The 18,643-nt window shown below is 29.8% G+C and overlaps 1 protein-coding gene across 1 annotated transcript; it reads right to left on the minus strand.

Annotated features, from left to right (window-relative positions):
• Window positions 1-10,230: 10,230 nt before the first annotated feature.
• On the minus strand, window positions 10,231-18,154 carry LOC139425012 (uncharacterized). Its single transcript, XM_071177708.1, has 2 exons — window positions 17,922-18,154; window positions 10,231-11,466 (listed from the first exon to the last, which is right to left on the minus strand). The coding sequence occupies exons 1-2, from the start codon at window positions 18,030-18,032 to the stop codon at window positions 11,221-11,223; spliced, it is 357 nt and encodes a 118-aa protein (XP_071033809.1). The 5' UTR covers window positions 18,033-18,154; the 3' UTR covers window positions 10,231-11,220.
• Between the last annotated feature and the right edge of the window lie 489 nt (window positions 18,155-18,643).

Consider the following 18,643-nt stretch of genomic DNA (forward strand, 5'->3'; position numbering starts at 1 on the left):
TATTTTAATAAATAGTAATAGTTTACATGAGCAGAAACACTTACTTCCTGTTAAGAAAACTCCATTTTAAAAGATAAAACAATTTTATTATTCATGAAACATTACAAAATATGTGAATGTAGTTATTCATCATTTTCCATGCAATTTCATGGGCAAATTTTTTTTAAACATCAAAACTGGAGACTACATAAAATTTAGCTAAGCTTAAAGAATAATAAAAGTTCTGTTGAGAAAAAGGCAGCAGGAAACAGCCACACTTTATAACAACAAATGATGTGATAAGAGTTCGTAGTTCACCCCCGAAATCGTAGACCTAAACCACGAATGCGCAGATGGCTACGTTAAGACCTTTTAAAAATGTTTTCAAACTCATTTTATTCCCAAAACTATAAAGCTAATTTCAAAACTGATATGTCTTTAATCTGTATGTAGTTATTTACATATTTCATAAACTCGTTTTCAATGCTATTAGTATTTAAGGTTCGGGTATGAGATTATTACTTTTATGTATAATTTTTTCTTTTGTGAATAACTGTAAAATTGAAATGTAAAAAACTAGGGAAACTAAACAGTTCCTCGTGATTAGCCAAAGATTTATCTTTTTTGTCTATTAGGAAAAAAAATTGAACACTGTCATAGTTACAATAAACACGTAGATTTTGAAAGCTTCAAATGAGCTATTTATAAACATTAATAACAAATACTAACGTTTTTTTCCAATCGGATGAAAATTTTCACCTAAAAAGAGCTCGGGAATTTTGTTGCCTTTTTCGCAAAAAAATATTTCTTTACATAATTTTTTTTAAAAAGAAAATATGCAATTGATTAAAGACGGTACTTAATGAAAATACAATAGACTTCTAAAATTTGATCGGAGCGTCTCCTCAAAATGATCAATACCTTTGGAAATCTGTTACTATAATAATAGTGACAAATCAGTTCTTGCTAGATTACTTTCCTTCAAAACTTGCAATTTTCATACAAAAGTTTTTAAAGTAAAGATATTCTTTAAACGCGAATTGAACATTAATTAATTTCACTAATTAAATACCATTGTTATTACTAAAAGCACTGATTCCGAGAGGGTTATTTACAGAATTTAATGTATCTGCAACCTGTGCACTGTCAAACTCAGGGAAAAAATGTGTGTTCAATCACTAGATTTGTTTTTCATAAAAGTAGTGAAACTAATGTTATGTACATTTGTTGACTATATATAAATTATTTAACGATTGTTATGTAAGTTTATAAATATATCTTCAGGAATGATTTCAGTTCATGACCTGCTATTTCCAATGTCCTTGTCCTGCTGCCTTTTTCTGCATTTTTCCATTTTTGATTTTCAGAACATTAACAACATGATTTATTACAGAAGAGAGTTGGAACTATAAGATGGAAGCTCATTTAGAAAAAGGGAAATTAATTATTGGTAACATGTAAATCTTATTTGCTGAAATCGTTATAAAAGATAATTATTATTGTTTTCACATAAATAATCAAACGTTAGAGGGATAAAAAAAAATAGGGATTTAAGATTTGATTATAATCACAATTATAATCAAATCACTGTGTGTTAAGAATTTTGTTACAACTCTAACAAATTTTACCAGCAGTTAAACTAGCGCTGTGCAATTTTAGCCTATCTAGAAAACTCGTTATATGTGACCGCCAATGTACATTGTTGCTAGTTTAGTTGACAGTCACAATCTATATTGTGACCGCCAATTCTTGCTAATAAACTCGTAGAGTGTATTAAATCAGAATTTAGAATCATTTTATACATTTAGGTTTAATACCATATGAATCACATCTTTTTTGTTTGCATAATCTTGATCAATTTCCACCAGCATGAACATTTTGGTTATTGGACGAGTTCTATAACAGGGATCCAGTGGAAAGCGCTCCGAATTGTTGAAACCGTTGCAGTACGTAAAGAGTTGAGAAAGTTTTAACGGTCCAATGACGTCCATGGGTTCTGTGTCACAGAACTCGCCCACTAAAGAAACCATAGTGGTAAATGTTGTTTCAACACTATTACTTTCGTTACTGTCTGAGGATCGACAGAATGCTTTTTGATCTGTGCATTATAGTAAATTACTTTTATATCAAATTTTCAGGTTGCAAAATTGGCCTCAATTTCAGCAAATAAGATACATTTGTTAAGGATGCTGCTTTCGTACTAAGTTTCAACAAATGATTCGTTCTATTTCTTCAAAATTATTGCGTACACCCGTTCATTAATTTATCACTAACGCTTGAAAGATGCTACATATCTTAACAAATGCTGATAAAGGTACGATTTAAAAATGTTTAGATGACATAAATATATGCATTGTATGAGCAAGATAGTGCAAAACATTTAAAGTGCAGTGTTAACAGTCAAGTCTTACTATGTTTACAAGAATAAATTTTGCATTTATTAAATAAAAATACCCATCTACTCAATTCTCGAACAGTAAAATCCGACAGTGCCGAAATGACGTCATACACAGGTTAATTCGTCGATGTATATAACGTCATTCTTCAGTGACGAAACTTAACCGTTTGATGCGAGAATTAGCCTGCTAGAATTCTTTATTGGCAAACAATAATTAAAAGCTTTAGACATCAGTGCATCTGCACAAAAAAAAGAGGAGGAAAAAAAAACGTTTAGACAATAAGTTTGGAAAATGTACTTGATAAAAAATTTTATGTAATTTTTTAAAACATCAATTAAAAGAATGCATTTTTGTCCTAAACTGTTAAAACCAGCCCCTCAACAAAGAGATTCCTAAAACTGTGTGTAAATGGAAAAAATAACACTGTTTTAAAATAACAAGTTAAAAATGTAACTTCGAAAACTAGAAAAAACATAACTTCGTAATAAAAAAAAATTTCGTTATACAGTAGCGCTAAATGAAAATCTTGAATGATCAAGTTTTTTTTTGAAAAATTTCTAGGATTTGCAAATTATCATTCTTAATGAGCATGCTGTAATTGTTGTTGGTTTACGTCGCACAACAGCTGCACAATGGGCTATTGGCGACGGTCTCTGAAACAACTCTGAAGACATGCCATCACAATGTTGATCCTCTGCAGAGGGGATGCCCCCTTCGCTTCAATAGCCGACGAGCAAAGTTGACCTTTTAACGGTTGAACAGTTTAACGAGAACCGATACTGCGTAGGCTGATGAATTTTTTTATGATTTAATAATTTAATTCTGAATACTTACTCATAGTTTCTATTTACTTAATCAGTTTTTAAAATATTGGTAAGTTGATATCCTCCAAGGTTTTCTAAGCGCTACCGTACATTTCTGCAATTTTATAATAATAAAAACACATGGATAAACATTTGCTCCAAATCCAACAAATGACATATCCTGGTTAATTTTGCATCTGCTTTGCCACGAGATTGCACAGTTTAAAACCAAACAAAAATAAATATATATAGTCCAATAAATATGAACAAAATAAGTAATCAAATAAGTGATCTAATAGTTGAGTATTTTTATTAAAAATTTCAAAGTGTTTTCTATCTTACAAAATTTTAATCATTAAATTCTATTTTGTTATACATTCTTTCAGATGTTAATAAAATAACAATTCATTTTTTAATCTTACAAAAATTACCTGCTGTTATTTAATGTTCCTCACCTTTTTTAGATTAATCAATAAAATATTCTGCAATCGTATCGGCTCACATTCAACAAATTTGTATTTATTGCAACAGATAAAATCTCCANCAATGAGCTATTGGCGACGACAACTCTGTGATGGCATGTCTTCAGATCATCTTCAATGTTGATCCTCTGCAGAGGGGATGGCTCTTCCGCTTCAGTAGCCGACGAGCAAAGTTGAGCTTTTAACGGTTGAACAGTTTAACGAGAACCGATACCGCACAGGCTGATGAATTTTTCTATGATTTAATAATTTAATTTTGAATATTTAGTCATAGTTTCTACTTACTTCATTAGTTTTTAAAATATTGGTAGGTTTATATCCTCCGAGTTTTTCTAAGCGCTACCGTATATTTCTATAATTTTATAATAATAATAATAAATAAAAAAAACATGGATAAACATTTGCTCCAAATCCAACAAATGACATATCCTGGGTAATTTTCCATCTGCTTTGCCACGAGATCGCACAGTTTAAAATCAAACAAAAATAAATATGAACAAACAAAAATAAGTAATCAAATAAGTGATCTAATAGTTGAGCATTTTTATTAAAAATTTCAAAGTGTTTTCTATATTACAAAATTTTAACCATTAATCTCTATTTTGCTATACATTCTTTAAGATGTTAATAAAGTAACAATTCATTTTTTAATCTTACAAAAATTACCTGCTGTTATTTAATGTTCCTCACCTTTTTTAGATTAATCAATAAAATATTCTGCAATCGTATCGGCTCACATTCAACAAATTTGTATTTATTGCAACAGATAAAATCTCCAAGACTTAACAGCGTTACAGATTTTAAGCGTCTTTTAAGGGTAATCAATCAAAAACAAGAAAGGCACGTTGCAGGGTATCTAACTTTTAATTTTTCGCACTATTTTTATTTTAAAAAATTGTGTTGTTAAAAATTAAATAAATACTCACACTCTGAAGTTTAAAATAAATAAAATAGTTGATCAGTAAACTAAGGCCTAAATCTTCATTATGATACCTTATTTAAACATTTACGCAGACAACTTCGGCAGATCACTGGATTACGAATAATCACCGAGTTAACCCTAACAACTTACCGTAGTAACTGAATGATCTAGAACCGGATGCTTCTGTTAATAAATTTATTGGACTATTTTCAGTTAACCTGAGCTTTAAAATTGTTAGAAATTTAAAACCTTATACAGCTTTCAAATTCAATTTTGGTCTTTCAACGTAACGGAAATATTCCAAAGAGTTAATATTTAACATTAATTACAAATACTATAATGATTAAAAATAAGTGATTTTTTTCAATTAAATAAACTATTTTAATTTGCACCATATTTTAATTTGCTTCAAGCTTAAAATTGGAACCACCTCAACGTGAAAACAGCTTTAAGAAGGTAGAATTTTTCACAAAAATTTATGGATTAACTCTTCACTTTACTTTTTTAGCCAAAGTACGGATAAATGACTACAAAATTTTAGTGAATTTAGAACAATATTTTTTTTTCCTGCTTCGTTGACATGCTTGATAATTAATCCTAAATTGATAACTAATCCTAAAAGTTCGTTTAGTTACGAGATTATTCAACAACTCATTAAATTTTAAAAAGCTACATTTTATTTTTTTCATATTGTTTATTCTATCACGCCGTTTCTATAAATAAATAATTTGATCCCATAAGAGGAAACATAACAAAATTAATTTCAATGACACTTCTAACAAAAGTATTAATTTTTTTAAATCGCAAGACTCAAAAGTATTTAAATAAGGCTATTTCAAAGATGCAATGAAAAAATCGTACATTTTTTTAAAATTTGAGTAAATAAAATTCATACTAAGGGAAAATAATTTTTGACATTTAAGACAGCACCTGATAAATAAAAATCGAGCTTCCACATTTTAATTTTAAACACTGATACACTTAACAAAATTTCATAAGGCATGTATTAGTTCCACTCAAAATATGTAGTTAGACACAATATGTACAAATTTATTTTGTAAAAATGTTTTTTTTTTTTTTAACAAATTGCATAGGTAGTGCTTCTATGTGAGTACAAAAATTGCATATAGGACATATCAGTCCCATAATTTCATAATATATATATTTATATAAATATACCACATTTGAAATTTAAACACGCTGTTCCAACATAACAATTAATAAATTAGAAGTTAGATTCCAACTAAGTGTAGCTAGTATTTAAAATTAATGCTATTCTACAAATATGTGAATAGATAAAAGAAAAATTATTTTGGTTTACAAAAAAGTAAAGACATTTAAAGTTAAACTGGTTTTGAATATTAAAATGGAAATTAATCATACGAAATTTTACATTTGGTCCTTCAATCACTTTTTCATTGAAGTATTTAGGTATTTTTAATTTTTTTGGTTGAGTAAAAAATAGAGCTGGACATCATGAAATTTCAAGCTTTTTGAGCGATTTTTTAAATATATTTTAATGATAAACCGTAATTATTTCTTACGATAATTATCGTCAACGGAAAATATCGTATATAATAATGTAAGCAACGTTAAATATCGAATATACAATATCGTGATCGCTAAAGACACAAGATAAATATCGAATACAATAGTATCACGATTATCGGTAATTGCTGAGTTAGTTGATAAATTTAATTTGGCTAACGACAATATTGACCGAGATAGATAAACATACATATAGATATCTTACGTCCCTGAATAACCATGACTCTTTTATTGCAATAAATTTAAACGTACTTACACGAACACCGTTTTACGGTTTACTAATTCATAAAGTAAGGATGGTGATTTCAACTTAAAAAAAATAAACACGAAACTGATCAAGAATATTTCCGGTAGAAGGCCAATATTTTTGAACATTTTATTTTATCGAAATATAAAACTAATTAGAAAATAAACTCAAATTTCTTGCGAATTATAAATTATCGATTCTATTATTTGTTCTTTGAGCATATAACGCAATATTGTTTACAATAATTCAGATATTTTTTTAAAAAAAGACCTAGTTTTCAAAGAAATCGGTAATTTGGCAGCCTCACGCATGTTGTTTTGGCGAACGAATGTTTTTTTAGTCATAATTTTTTAGCTCAAACAATAAGCAACAAATCAACATAAGTGAACACACATGCTAGAATGGCGAGAGAGTAGACCGGATAGTTTTGCTTCTCGCTCCCATGAAATTTCAGTAGTAACGGGCCAATAAGAATAAAACTAATTCGTTTCTTCTGTCCGGAAAACATTTTATTTCTCATTTTACACACCAGATGGCAGTGCCAGGATATTTTTAAGATAATTGTAGATAGTTAGTTTATTTTAAACTAGATGTCAGCACTAATCAAATACGTGTATTTGGCAAAATAGGTACTTTTATGACCGTTTTCTTGAAAATTAACCGATCGTTAAGGGGTAAAGGAAAGGGCATAGCTCCCTTTGCTGTAGAAATCACCATCCATAGAGGAAGCTTCACATTTCTAAAAATGACTTATTTGCTATCCTATTAATATTGCATCAAATTTGATTGTTATAACATTTCATTCGATTCAACAGTGATTATTATTTCCCATTATTCTATTCGTATTTAATTTAAAATGTAAACTTCTTACAATTAAAATTTATTATGTGTTGCATTTTTCTTTCGCAACAGCAAAACGCCTTCAATTTTGCGTATGCTTTACCAACAAAACTCGCGCTCTAAATTGAATAAACCAAACATCAATACACTCTAAATTAGATATTGTAATGAAAACTTTAAAAATAAATTTTTTTAAAAAAGGCTTCTTTAATGGTGGATTTTGCATAAAAAGCTAAGTGGCATTTGCTCGGAAGTGACGTCACTAACCATCCAACTACAAATCTGAATCCTATTTATTACAGTGATCCTAAGCGTTAATTATTCATAAAAAAGAAATTAAGTATCATTCAAATTAATTAATACAATCTACACCTCAAAGAATATTTCTAGTTATGTTACCGTCCTTTTGACATGGAAGCACCGCAAGCGCTTACATTCAAAGGCATTAAAATTTTAAAACAAAAATGAATTTCGTATTTGTACTCTTCGTTTTAATCAAATTACCATATTTCAATAAGATGGATAAAATAAGAAACGAGTACTATTGGGTGAGTTATGAGTCGATACCTACCAACTGACACGGAATAGAAACTTCAGAGTTTCCGTAACAACTAGGAAAGATTTTTCCCATTGGTAGAAGAAGTTCTGCTTTAACCTTCCAGCAGGCGCACCCTTCTTTCAAGTGGAAGCATCTAGGAAATGCGCGTGTATTTCCTAGATTTCCTATGTGAATTTTTAAGATTACAAATGTTAAACTCATCTAAGGAGAAAAAAAAACACAAGATAGACTAAATAAAGTACAAATGAAAGTACATAAATCGATATGCTATAGTTTCAGTTTTATAAACTATTAGGCGACACTATTTCTGACACCTTCCTCGGTGTCGGAACGTCAAATGAAGGTGGAGAAATAAAGATACAAACTCGTGTAAAATGTTTTAACCAATAGGGACAGAGGAACAAGTTTGAACAAGGAAATAACAATGGAAGAAATAAGAAAATGTTCATGAGGGTATTCGGCGGGCACTTCAGGATGCAACAAATTAAATTAAAATAGACTTCAAAATATCGGAAAACGGTGGGATACTCGAAAGATCATTAACTAAATTATTAGAGTTTTTCAAAACAAAAAATGACTCCCAAAAATCAAGTTTGGCAGATGAAGAGCAGTGTTGAATGATTTTAGCAAAAGGAAACTCAAACCTGTGATTTGAATTCCAACTGTGTAGGGAGATAGAAGATCGGTTAATGTCCTGATTTTGGTCGTATCTTTGTAGGATATATCATCTTAAATTAGAACAACAACATTACCAAAGATGAACTGAAACATCAAAGTAAAATAGCCGATATTTAGACAGAGGTTATGCAGTAAATTACTCAGGTTTGCAATATTAAAGTACAAAAAGTAATATAGAGATTTAGATACAAAATGGAAGAAATAAGTTTCATAGTTATTTTATAGCAATTCGAGTAATTGAGTTAAAAATGCTTTAAAAACATAAATTATGAATAATATTTACTCAACTAAATTCAGACAACTACTGATAATAGATTAAAGGGTGGGGGACAAAAGAAAAACAAAGACCCGGATTTTGCAGCTACATCAAAATTAAAATTGCATAATGAAATTCATACTCCAAAATACGTAATACGCTTTCTGGAAGGTTAGTGTAAATTTTTTTCATGAATTTAATTCAAAAAAAATTTAAATCACCACAACTTGTAAATAATGAAGATATTTATAGATAAAAGGCCAGACAATTTATAATTTTTTGGAGATTTTTTTAAAAAAAAAGAAAAAGCCTAAAGATCATTGAAAAAATATTATTTTAGTCTACTACCAGTGGGAAATATCTTAAACAGCGTATAAGTCGGAGAGTGAGTTTGCAAAATATCTTAAAAACAATAAATTAGCATTAAACGTATACAACATAATATGAATATTATTGGGAAGATTTTATACATAAGATACCAAATTATCAGGAAACATCATTAAGCAATAATTGAGTACTATATGGCGAATTCGTAAGGTAAAGGACTTACTGACTTAAATAAAGTGAAGATCTTGGATTTTAAAAACTGTAACAACACAAACACCACTATAAAATAAATAACACATATTCATAAAATGACAAACATACAAATATGATCAGTTTCAAGATGGAACAAAAAAAATTGCAACTAATATCTTCACAAAACATCGAAAAGTCTATCTTGATTAACCTAGCAACTCCTGGTGTAAAAAGAAAGAGTTCTGTGGTGAATAGTAAGTAGGAATATAATAAATCAACAACTAGAGTTACTTTCAATGGAATTATAAAAGAAATGATGATTTTCAATTCTTTATTAAACTTTATCCCCTGGCAGCCAACAACTTAAATATTTGCAAGTTATATACACCCAATATTTGCAAGTTATATAGCCCGTACACCCATGGAGTCGAAATATCAATTACACGGTATAATCCCGATTATCCGTTGGAGAATGTAAATTGCCCGCTAATTGTGCGATGGTGCGAATTTTTTTTTATTTTATAAAATTGATTTTGAACAGCATTTTTAAATGGAAAGAAAAAACTATATAGCACTGATTGGTGATTTCTCCATTTTTATTTGGATTCAAGAAACAGATGAAAGGCAGTACAAGAATTATTTGCCACCGGTGGCTTTATAATACGCGCTCTCTAACTCAATTTGCTCATATCTTTAATATTATCTCTACTCTTGGACTCCTTTTCAGGAGATAGTACAGTTTCCTGGATAATGCTGGAAACATAAATAATCAAAAATTATTATTATCCAAATGATTATCCAATTAATAAGCAAGTAACGCAAGAAATCAGTAGATGCATGCCTGGTTAAACAGATTATGATTGAAGCTCAGCATTCCGATTTCAGAATACAATAAAATTGTGAATGATGCATCAAGAACATTCATGGAACATAGAAGATATAATTCATAGAACTTATCCCCTTCATGCTTTATTTATTATTATTTTAAACAAAATCAGTAACTTTTACGTTTAATTAAATATAATATTTGGACAATTCTCTGACCATGCTACAAAAATTTCAAAATAATTATACACATTAAAATTTTAAATAATTTTGTGTGCCTGACGTTATACTAATATAGCCTGAACTGAGTCTGCTATTAGAATAAAAAAGACACAATTTTTTGGCTGCCAGGAGAATTATGTATGTGAATTGATATTGAGGGGAAAAAATTTTCTTCTCCTATCAGCCCCGAAGTCAAGGCACAGACCCTGTGGAAATAAGAGTTTGATTCTGAGTAGGAGTGGAGTCGCTCTTCACTTTAGAAGTAACTACTTGTCTCTTCCCATAGTTCAAATTGCATCCGAGAGCTCCAGGCACTGAACCGCCCAGGCGTAAGACAGTTAGGCTAAAAACCTGTCACAATCGAGTCTTTTTTTTCTGGCAAAATAAAAACTGAGGAAGAGTCTGCATAGATTTTCGGAAATTGCTTGTTTCATGTTCGTTGTAAATGCTTATAAAAACAGATATTTAAATCAAAGATAGAGAGAGAGGGAAAGAAAAGTTCCAACATAAGTAGATTGTGGCAGGCTTCTTGCCGTTTGGCACTGAATTTAAATAGTACAATAAAAAAATCTATCTGTTCCTTTTTTTTTTAAACCCAACATCTCAACTTTACATTAAGGCCCAGATACTACTGCTGTCAAACAGTATGTCGAGAAATATAAAAACATCCATTAGAATATTTCAGATACTCTCCATCCTTTCCAACGTCTGATAAATCTGAAAAGGCAAATATTTATCGTGAAAGTTCCAGCTGGGAGAACTGACTTCTCCCGAAGAAAAAAAAAACGTTTCAATTGGAATAACCCAATTAAAAACTGGAGATCTCTTTTTGGGTGAGAATGTTATCTTCATTTCATCAACTATTACTGCATTTAGTAGGAAGGAACTTCGTTTCGGGTTAGCTAGACACATTTTTTTTTATTCTGTATATATTAAACCACCTACACAGCTGTTTCAACACTTTGTCTCTCGGCTATATCTGTCGCAGTCTTAGCTTTCGAAGAATTGTCCTTGCGTTGAGAATTGTTATCCGATAGAGATTCGGTGGTCGTTGAAGATGGGCGCTTGGGTGCAGAGGCGGCAGCTGAAAGGCCGGTTAATGTAGAAGTTCTCTTGGTAAAAGAAGAACTAGTTGATGGATTGTTGCGTGTGTCGAGACCGCTGCGAAAAGCATTAACTACTCGAATCTACAAAAACAAAAAATCAAAGCACAAATAGAACATTGGAAAAAATGGCTAAATAAATAAATAAGGAGAAGCATATAGTTTTATTTAAACTGTATTAAAAAAATTTTCTGTTTGGGTTAAATCTAAAAAGGTCGTTTTTATTAACAAAAGGTTAAATTTTGAGCATAAACTATTTTAAGACATTCATAAAGAGATTATGGATTAATATCGAATTTCTGAAACAAATTAAACTGGCATAACTGGTTTGTGATTATTTCCCTCCATGAAAACCATAGAAAAAAAAATTTTTTTTCAATACTTTTATCTAGAAACTCTGAAATGACGGCATTTTCTTTCACATTATTAAGAAGTGGAGGCAATATGCAAAATTAGTCATTAATAGTACAAAATTGATTTTTTTTTAATGAAACAAAAAGACATTTAATACTTTCACATTAAATTTTTTTTTATATGTATTCTTTATCTTTTCTTTAAATTATTCTAATTTATATTTTGGACCAAAACTGTAAAAAAAGGGAAACTAAATTAGATTTCTAAAAACACAATAGTGTCAATACTTTCAAGTAAATTTTAAATTTAAGATGGAATTTTGAAAATATATATGTGATAGGATGAACTAAAAACAGGCATCCAAATACTGTAAGAGTATGCTGTAATTGTGAATTTTAAGTTTTACAGTGATCAAAATTTTTTTTCAATGCCTCCGTACATAGAAATTATGTCTCAAATAATGAAAATAAGAATAAAACGCATAATCCTATCAGGAGCATATAAATGTTAATATTTTGAAGTAAGAAATACTATGGCTTTTAAATTTTACAATTAAAACATAGAAATTGTTCCAAATTACACTTAAACAATGTGATTGTCCGTGAAAAGGTTAAAAATATAGTGGGTTTTTGCAGCTGAATATCTAGAAAGCAATTTGACTATTAAAAGACAAATACTAAATAAGCTTACACAACACCAACTAAAGTTATACAGCTTAAGAAGAGGTATTATATAAGCCAACAAACAGCCGTAATAAAGCTTTCTATAATTAACTGTATAAAGAAATAGTGGAAATACAAAATGTAAATAAATCATGATAATTACAACAGCAAAAACATGGCATACGTCTAAAAATTCAACAAGTTTTTTGCATCTTGGGTTAAACATTGAATCACCACAATAAGCAATGGAAATTAAAAACATGTAAAGACACATGCACAGTATATCTGCTGTTTGGGCAAAAGAGATTTATTCATATGATATTTCAATTAAGAACCAAGAAATTCCGTTAACAACTTTAAATCGAAAAAGGTAAGTCATATCGTTTCTCCGGTAAATGTTCTGGTTCGATTTTTCAAGGGAAAGAATTGATAACTAAAAAATTCCAAAAATTAAGTTTTTTCTAACTAAGCTTGTACCGTAACTCCATTTACCCAAACAGTAAAGACATATTTTACTCAAAAGCTGTTCTTCGAAGGCTTATGAAATTGGGCTTTTTCCCGAAAATGTTATGTTGTCTTTTGTAACAGTTATTCCAGACTGTTAGGTTAGGAATTACTCATCCACATCCAACCAACATTATGAAAATGAGGCAAAACGTCAATTTAGAAAGAAATCACAGTTCTGGAAAATTAAAAGTGTTAGTCATTTTTTTTTTTAATATTTGAAAACCTAATCTAACACTGCGATATTTGAGCTCATAAAAATATTGATTCTCACGATTTTCTCACAGGGGAAAAAAACTCGCCAAGTAGGCGGCATTTTAAAAATTCAATAATATTTCTTAACCCTCTGACTGCTCATCCCGCGGCATGTGTTTTTCTTCCTTTATTGATGAGCGCATCCCGTTTATTCCCCGTTTCAGCGGTATTAGACGTTTAATTTACTTTTCGACCAACAGATGTCGTTATTTGTTCACTAAATTGCCGTATTTGAAAGCGCGTAGTGTAAAGCGATTTCATAAGGGCGGAAAGCGCGTAACGTAAAGCAAATTTTTAAAGCGGCTTCGGTCCCAAAATGGAGCAGTCAGAGGGTTAAAAGAATAAATAATAATCAAACTATTCGACCTTTTAAAGTTTAGACAATTTTTTGCCTACTAGATAGTGTATAATTTAAGCTTAAAGTATTCATAGCGTCTAAAGCACTTGAACAGTGTCTTTTTTCCCCTTAGTAAAAGACCTTCGAAAACACATTTAATATTTATAGGCCAAAGACAAATTTATTGGGTTGACGATATCTGAGTTATAACAAGAGAAAAGGCTTTACAATTGACAAAAGACCATGCATACAAATGTATTTTCTGGAGGCTCTAATTAGCACAATTGCATCAATACCAAACATTAAAACACAACATTATAAAGAAAAATGGATAATAATAAAATAAAAAAAAATTCAAAACATACTTAAATTTAGTACTGAGTGGCTACCAATTGACTAATCACTAGTAAAGAAAATTTCCAAAAAAATCAATTTTTTTACAAAATAAATTATGAAAACATTTTTGATAAAAAGTTCATAAAGGTTGGGTTTTTTTCCCCTCTATATATAATTTTTAATGCAAAAATTCTCCTCCGGGCAGCTATTTTCAGTATTAACTGGATACTAAGGGAGAAATATTCCATTCAAATGCGGGTTAGCTCCATCAAAAAAGTCCTGAAATAAGGCAAATTTCTCCCAATACTTGATCCAGAAGTTCCCTTGTCTTCTGGATTGGGCTCAAAATTACAAGGCTGCGTAGTTAAACATTAGTAGCCGTAAGCCCCAAAAGAATTAGGTCGGCTGGCTGTTCAACGACGGTTATATAATATAACTAATTTAAAATATAGAAAAATTGAGTTCAGGCAGACCTAGATTACACCATGAAGTTTCAAATACTGAAAAGAAATCTTTAAAATATCCAAATGAATATAAATTATGAGAAGATAACTGAGGATTACGTAATGGAGAAAGTTCTCTTTCAATATGCATTTTGATGTTTTGAAAGTTTCTTTTTTCAGCAATTGGAACTTAATGGCTTACTCTAAGTTTGCCTGAACTCACCTTTTCTTTATTTTAAAACTAGTAATGGAAGAGATTTTGCGGTGAAAAGTGTCTCCCGTAGTATTGCGTCCTCTTAATACTAGAAGATTGAAACTTAATATATACCTATATTGCCCAAAAGCAGTTAAAATGACTGGATTGTAAAAGAATAACTAATGTGTAAAGAAATTCGTTGAAAAGAATTTTTAATATTTTTTTAATATTATTTACAGTTATATAACAAGTTATTAGTAAATATTAACCATAAAAAAATTATATGTTGTACAAAATTCTAAGAAATTGTGTCATTATATACATCATTGTTTTTCTAATTGAAATTAAAAAGCAGTCAAAATGACTTCTTTAGATAATCTAGTGTTAAAGGAAAAGAGAACATTATTAAAATTTTTCTTGCTTTTAAAATTATTAACATATAAATGAAACAAGTTTAAACAAAATATTTGTCCCCTAAATTTTTTTTTGTTAAATTCTCTTTTTTAGGGAATTTACAAACCTTAGGTAAAAATTAGAAAATTTGTGAATTTTTAAAAAAAATTTTATTTGTGTAATGAATTCTAAACTGAATTTTTTTTTTTACATTCTCTTTTTTAGGCAATTTACAAACCTTAGGTAAAAATTAGAAAATTTGTAAATTTTTAAAAAAAATTATATTTGTGTAATGAATTCCAAACTGAATTTTTTTTGTTAAATTCTCTTTTTTAGGGAATTTACAAACCTTAGGTAAAAATTAGAAAATTTCTGAATTTTTAAAAAAAATTATATTTGTGTAATGAATTCCAAACTGAATTTTTTTTGTTAAATTTTCTTTTTTAGGGAATTTACAAACTTTAGGTAAAAATTAGAAAATTTGAAAATGCTTTTAAAAAATTATATTTGTGTAATGAATTCCAAACTGAATTTTTTTTTTTGAAGTTCTCTTTCTTAGGAAATTTTCAAACTTTAGGTAAAAATAAGGAAATTTGTGAACTTTTTAAAAAAAATTATGATATTTGTGTAATGAATTCCAAACTGAATTTCTTAAAAACAGCGTAGCCAATTAGGTTAGCACTCATTACTTTAGAAAATACACCTAAACGTCACAAAATGGATCACACAATATAGAAAATGTTCTGTAGCAGCACATAATACAAATTATCGCAAATTACACAGACTTCACAATAATTTCAATTTGTGGGGAAAAAAATGTCTTATCAAGAATGAGGCCCGCGAACTGAAAAAAAAAACGATCAAAGCTTATATAGAGACACATGCCAGACGAAAGCGCAAAAGCAAGCAGTGCAAGTGAAAAAGCAAGAACAAAAAATAAAGCGGACAGAAAAAAAAAAGGATTTACTTCAGTTTGTTTTTAAAATTAAAACACCTATCTGGAAAGCAGTACAATTTTCCTTTTAAGTCAATGAACAGAGTTTGGGATTAAAACTACTGAATAAAAGTAATAAGATTGGAAACTTTGCAATTAGTTACTAAATTGATATTTAAAATGTGGGAAGTATATATGCATATTTCTATTAAGAATTATAATTAGGCATGAAAAAAAGGAGAAACTATTTATTATTGTATTTAGAAAACAAGAAACAAGCATGAAATATAGTTGCTGGTGTGACAAAAAAAAATATTCGAAAGCTTGTCTCTCGCTAGATGGTGGTAGTTGTCCTGAAAGCAATGATAAATGCATGATAACTGAATATCAGTCAGTTTGGCATTTATTTGATTTCTGAAAGCTCTTGTCTTACACCTGAACCCTTGAAAGGTAATATACAGTGCTCCTCTTTTTTATTTTCTTTTTTCAGTGGACTTTAATTGAAAAAAGTCAGTCGACCAACACTTTTCGCTAACAAAAAGCACACTACACGCCAATGCTCTTGTTGCGAGTCTTTGTAATGCGCTATTTGAAAGGGAATGAATACAGCGGCGTAAGTAACAGCCCCTCGGAGAAAAAAAGGGGGACGAACGATACCCGCCGTTAAACATGAACCCTAATAAAAATTTGATTGCGCCTAATTTAAATCAATGTAGTCTTTTGATAGTTTTTTCGGTGGTTATCACTAAGAATTTCCAAAGTTTTAAAAACCCCAACAATTTGGACATCTAGACAATTTCTGATGTCTCTTCTTACTGTTCTTGCCTCATATTATAATTTTAGAAATATTGTATTAGGTCTAAGATAGGACACACCTAAGCAATACCTCCTAGAAAGAAGACGTCAGCACGGGTTACCACAAAGAAGAAATTTGATCCTTCAGTAGTCCAAACGGAATGACATCTTTCGTATTTTCCACTTTGCTCAGCCATTAGCCCGAATGTAAAGCCATCTTTTCGTATATTCCACCACAGCGCAGCTTAGTAAACCGAAAGTAATGTCATCTTTCTTATTTTTTATCTACTGCGCAGCTTAGTAACCCGGACGTAACGTCATCTTTTTTTCTTAACTGCGCAACTTAGTAACCCGGACGTAACGTCATCTTTCTTATTTTCTATCCACTGCGCAGTTTATGTTCGTTACGTCGAACTACTAAATTGAACCGTGCTGAGAGTTTCCTTCTTCTAAGAGGTGTTTACTTAAGTCTATGTATGAATAGTTTGACAGCTGGTAAGCTACTATCCATTTTTCGTGGTTTGAAAACTGCATGACAACTACAAACACCCAAACGAGTGAGAAGTACACGAATCCTTTTTTGTCACTTATGCAACTACATATCAGGAAGTTTTACATTTTCCTGAATACTATGGGTATGATGGCCTCTTGGGAGAAAAATCATGACATAACAAGCAAATTTATAGGCATGAAATTAAAAAAAAAGATCACTAGAACAAATAACCCGAGGTGTTCTTAGCAAGCATTATTATAAATTTATATGAGGAACATTAATTATAAGATATATTAACACTTCATTGACTCTCCAGAAAAATGCGTTAAAGAGGAAAAAAGAATTGTATTTACTCTTACAACGTGGGGAAAAAAATTGAACTTTTCAGAAGAGATATTAATCAAATATTTTCTTTAAGTTCCTGATACAACAGTAGCGGATTAAATATAAACATTCAGTTTGGACACACCAAATATGCGGGCGGTAATGCTCTCATAAACAAATTACATTTGAGGCATATCACTGATCTATATCTTATTACGCATCCTGGTGGTATTTTACAACTTAAACGTTTCCATATGTCCGGTTTAATAGAGTACCAGCTAGCAGTTTAAGAGTTTTATTTTAAATGATGTTTTGTAGACATTAAAAAGCAGTATTTTTAAGCCCAAGTATTTTTTCAAGCTGGTAATCAGAGACATAAAAAGTTTGGTCCTGTTTTTCTCGAATGGGGGTTACGATAAAAGGATTTCTCCAGAAAATATTTGAACAAAATCCTTTGAAAGAAGTTCATGAAAGTAAAAATGAAAACTTTTAAAAAATATCAAGTAATCTTACAGCTTGATCAGTGGCACTCTTGCTGTATGGTACTGCAATCAAACGATCTTGCAATTCACCTCCAATGACCTTTGGTGGAAAACAGCAGTAGATTGTGTCAGCATATTCCATTGTCTTTTTTTTTTTTTTTCAAAATTAACCAATATGAAAATTTTTGAAAGCAAGCAAATGCTATGATGATTTGAAAAAAAGTTTTTATAATCTCTAAAAGTCTTTATGATTTCCATGCATCATTTGGGAAAAATAATGTTACGTAATAAACGAAAATTTATTCTATAATGAAATAATCTAATAATCGAAATCTACATGGATTTCAAAGTTTACCAGCTACGGTATTATTTATACCTTAAAATATAAGAGGCAATTTTCCATACAAATAAAAAAAGAGAAATAGTTTTTTTTTGCAAAGTAAAGGAAGGATTATCTGCATTTTGACAGAAACATAAACGCATTGTAGGATTACTCTCCTGAGCAACATAAAGCGAAACTACATATTAGAGAAAAACATTTCATCATAGCAATTGCATCTCAATAACAATGAATATACAAATTTCCATTTTATTTCGCAAATTGACATCTTCAAATATGAAGTTTAATGTTATTTTTTTAAACATTAGAAAAGCATCATATTTCTTTAACTAGTTATAGCAATGATGATAACAGTAACAAAAGTGTTGTACTTACTTTTTAATACTGGCACTTACCAAAGAAAAATAAATACT

This window comes from Parasteatoda tepidariorum, chromosome 2, assembly GCF_043381705.1.
Source record: "Parasteatoda tepidariorum isolate YZ-2023 chromosome 2, CAS_Ptep_4.0, whole genome shotgun sequence".
NCBI classification, from domain to species: domain Eukaryota; kingdom Metazoa; phylum Arthropoda; class Arachnida; order Araneae; family Theridiidae; genus Parasteatoda; species Parasteatoda tepidariorum.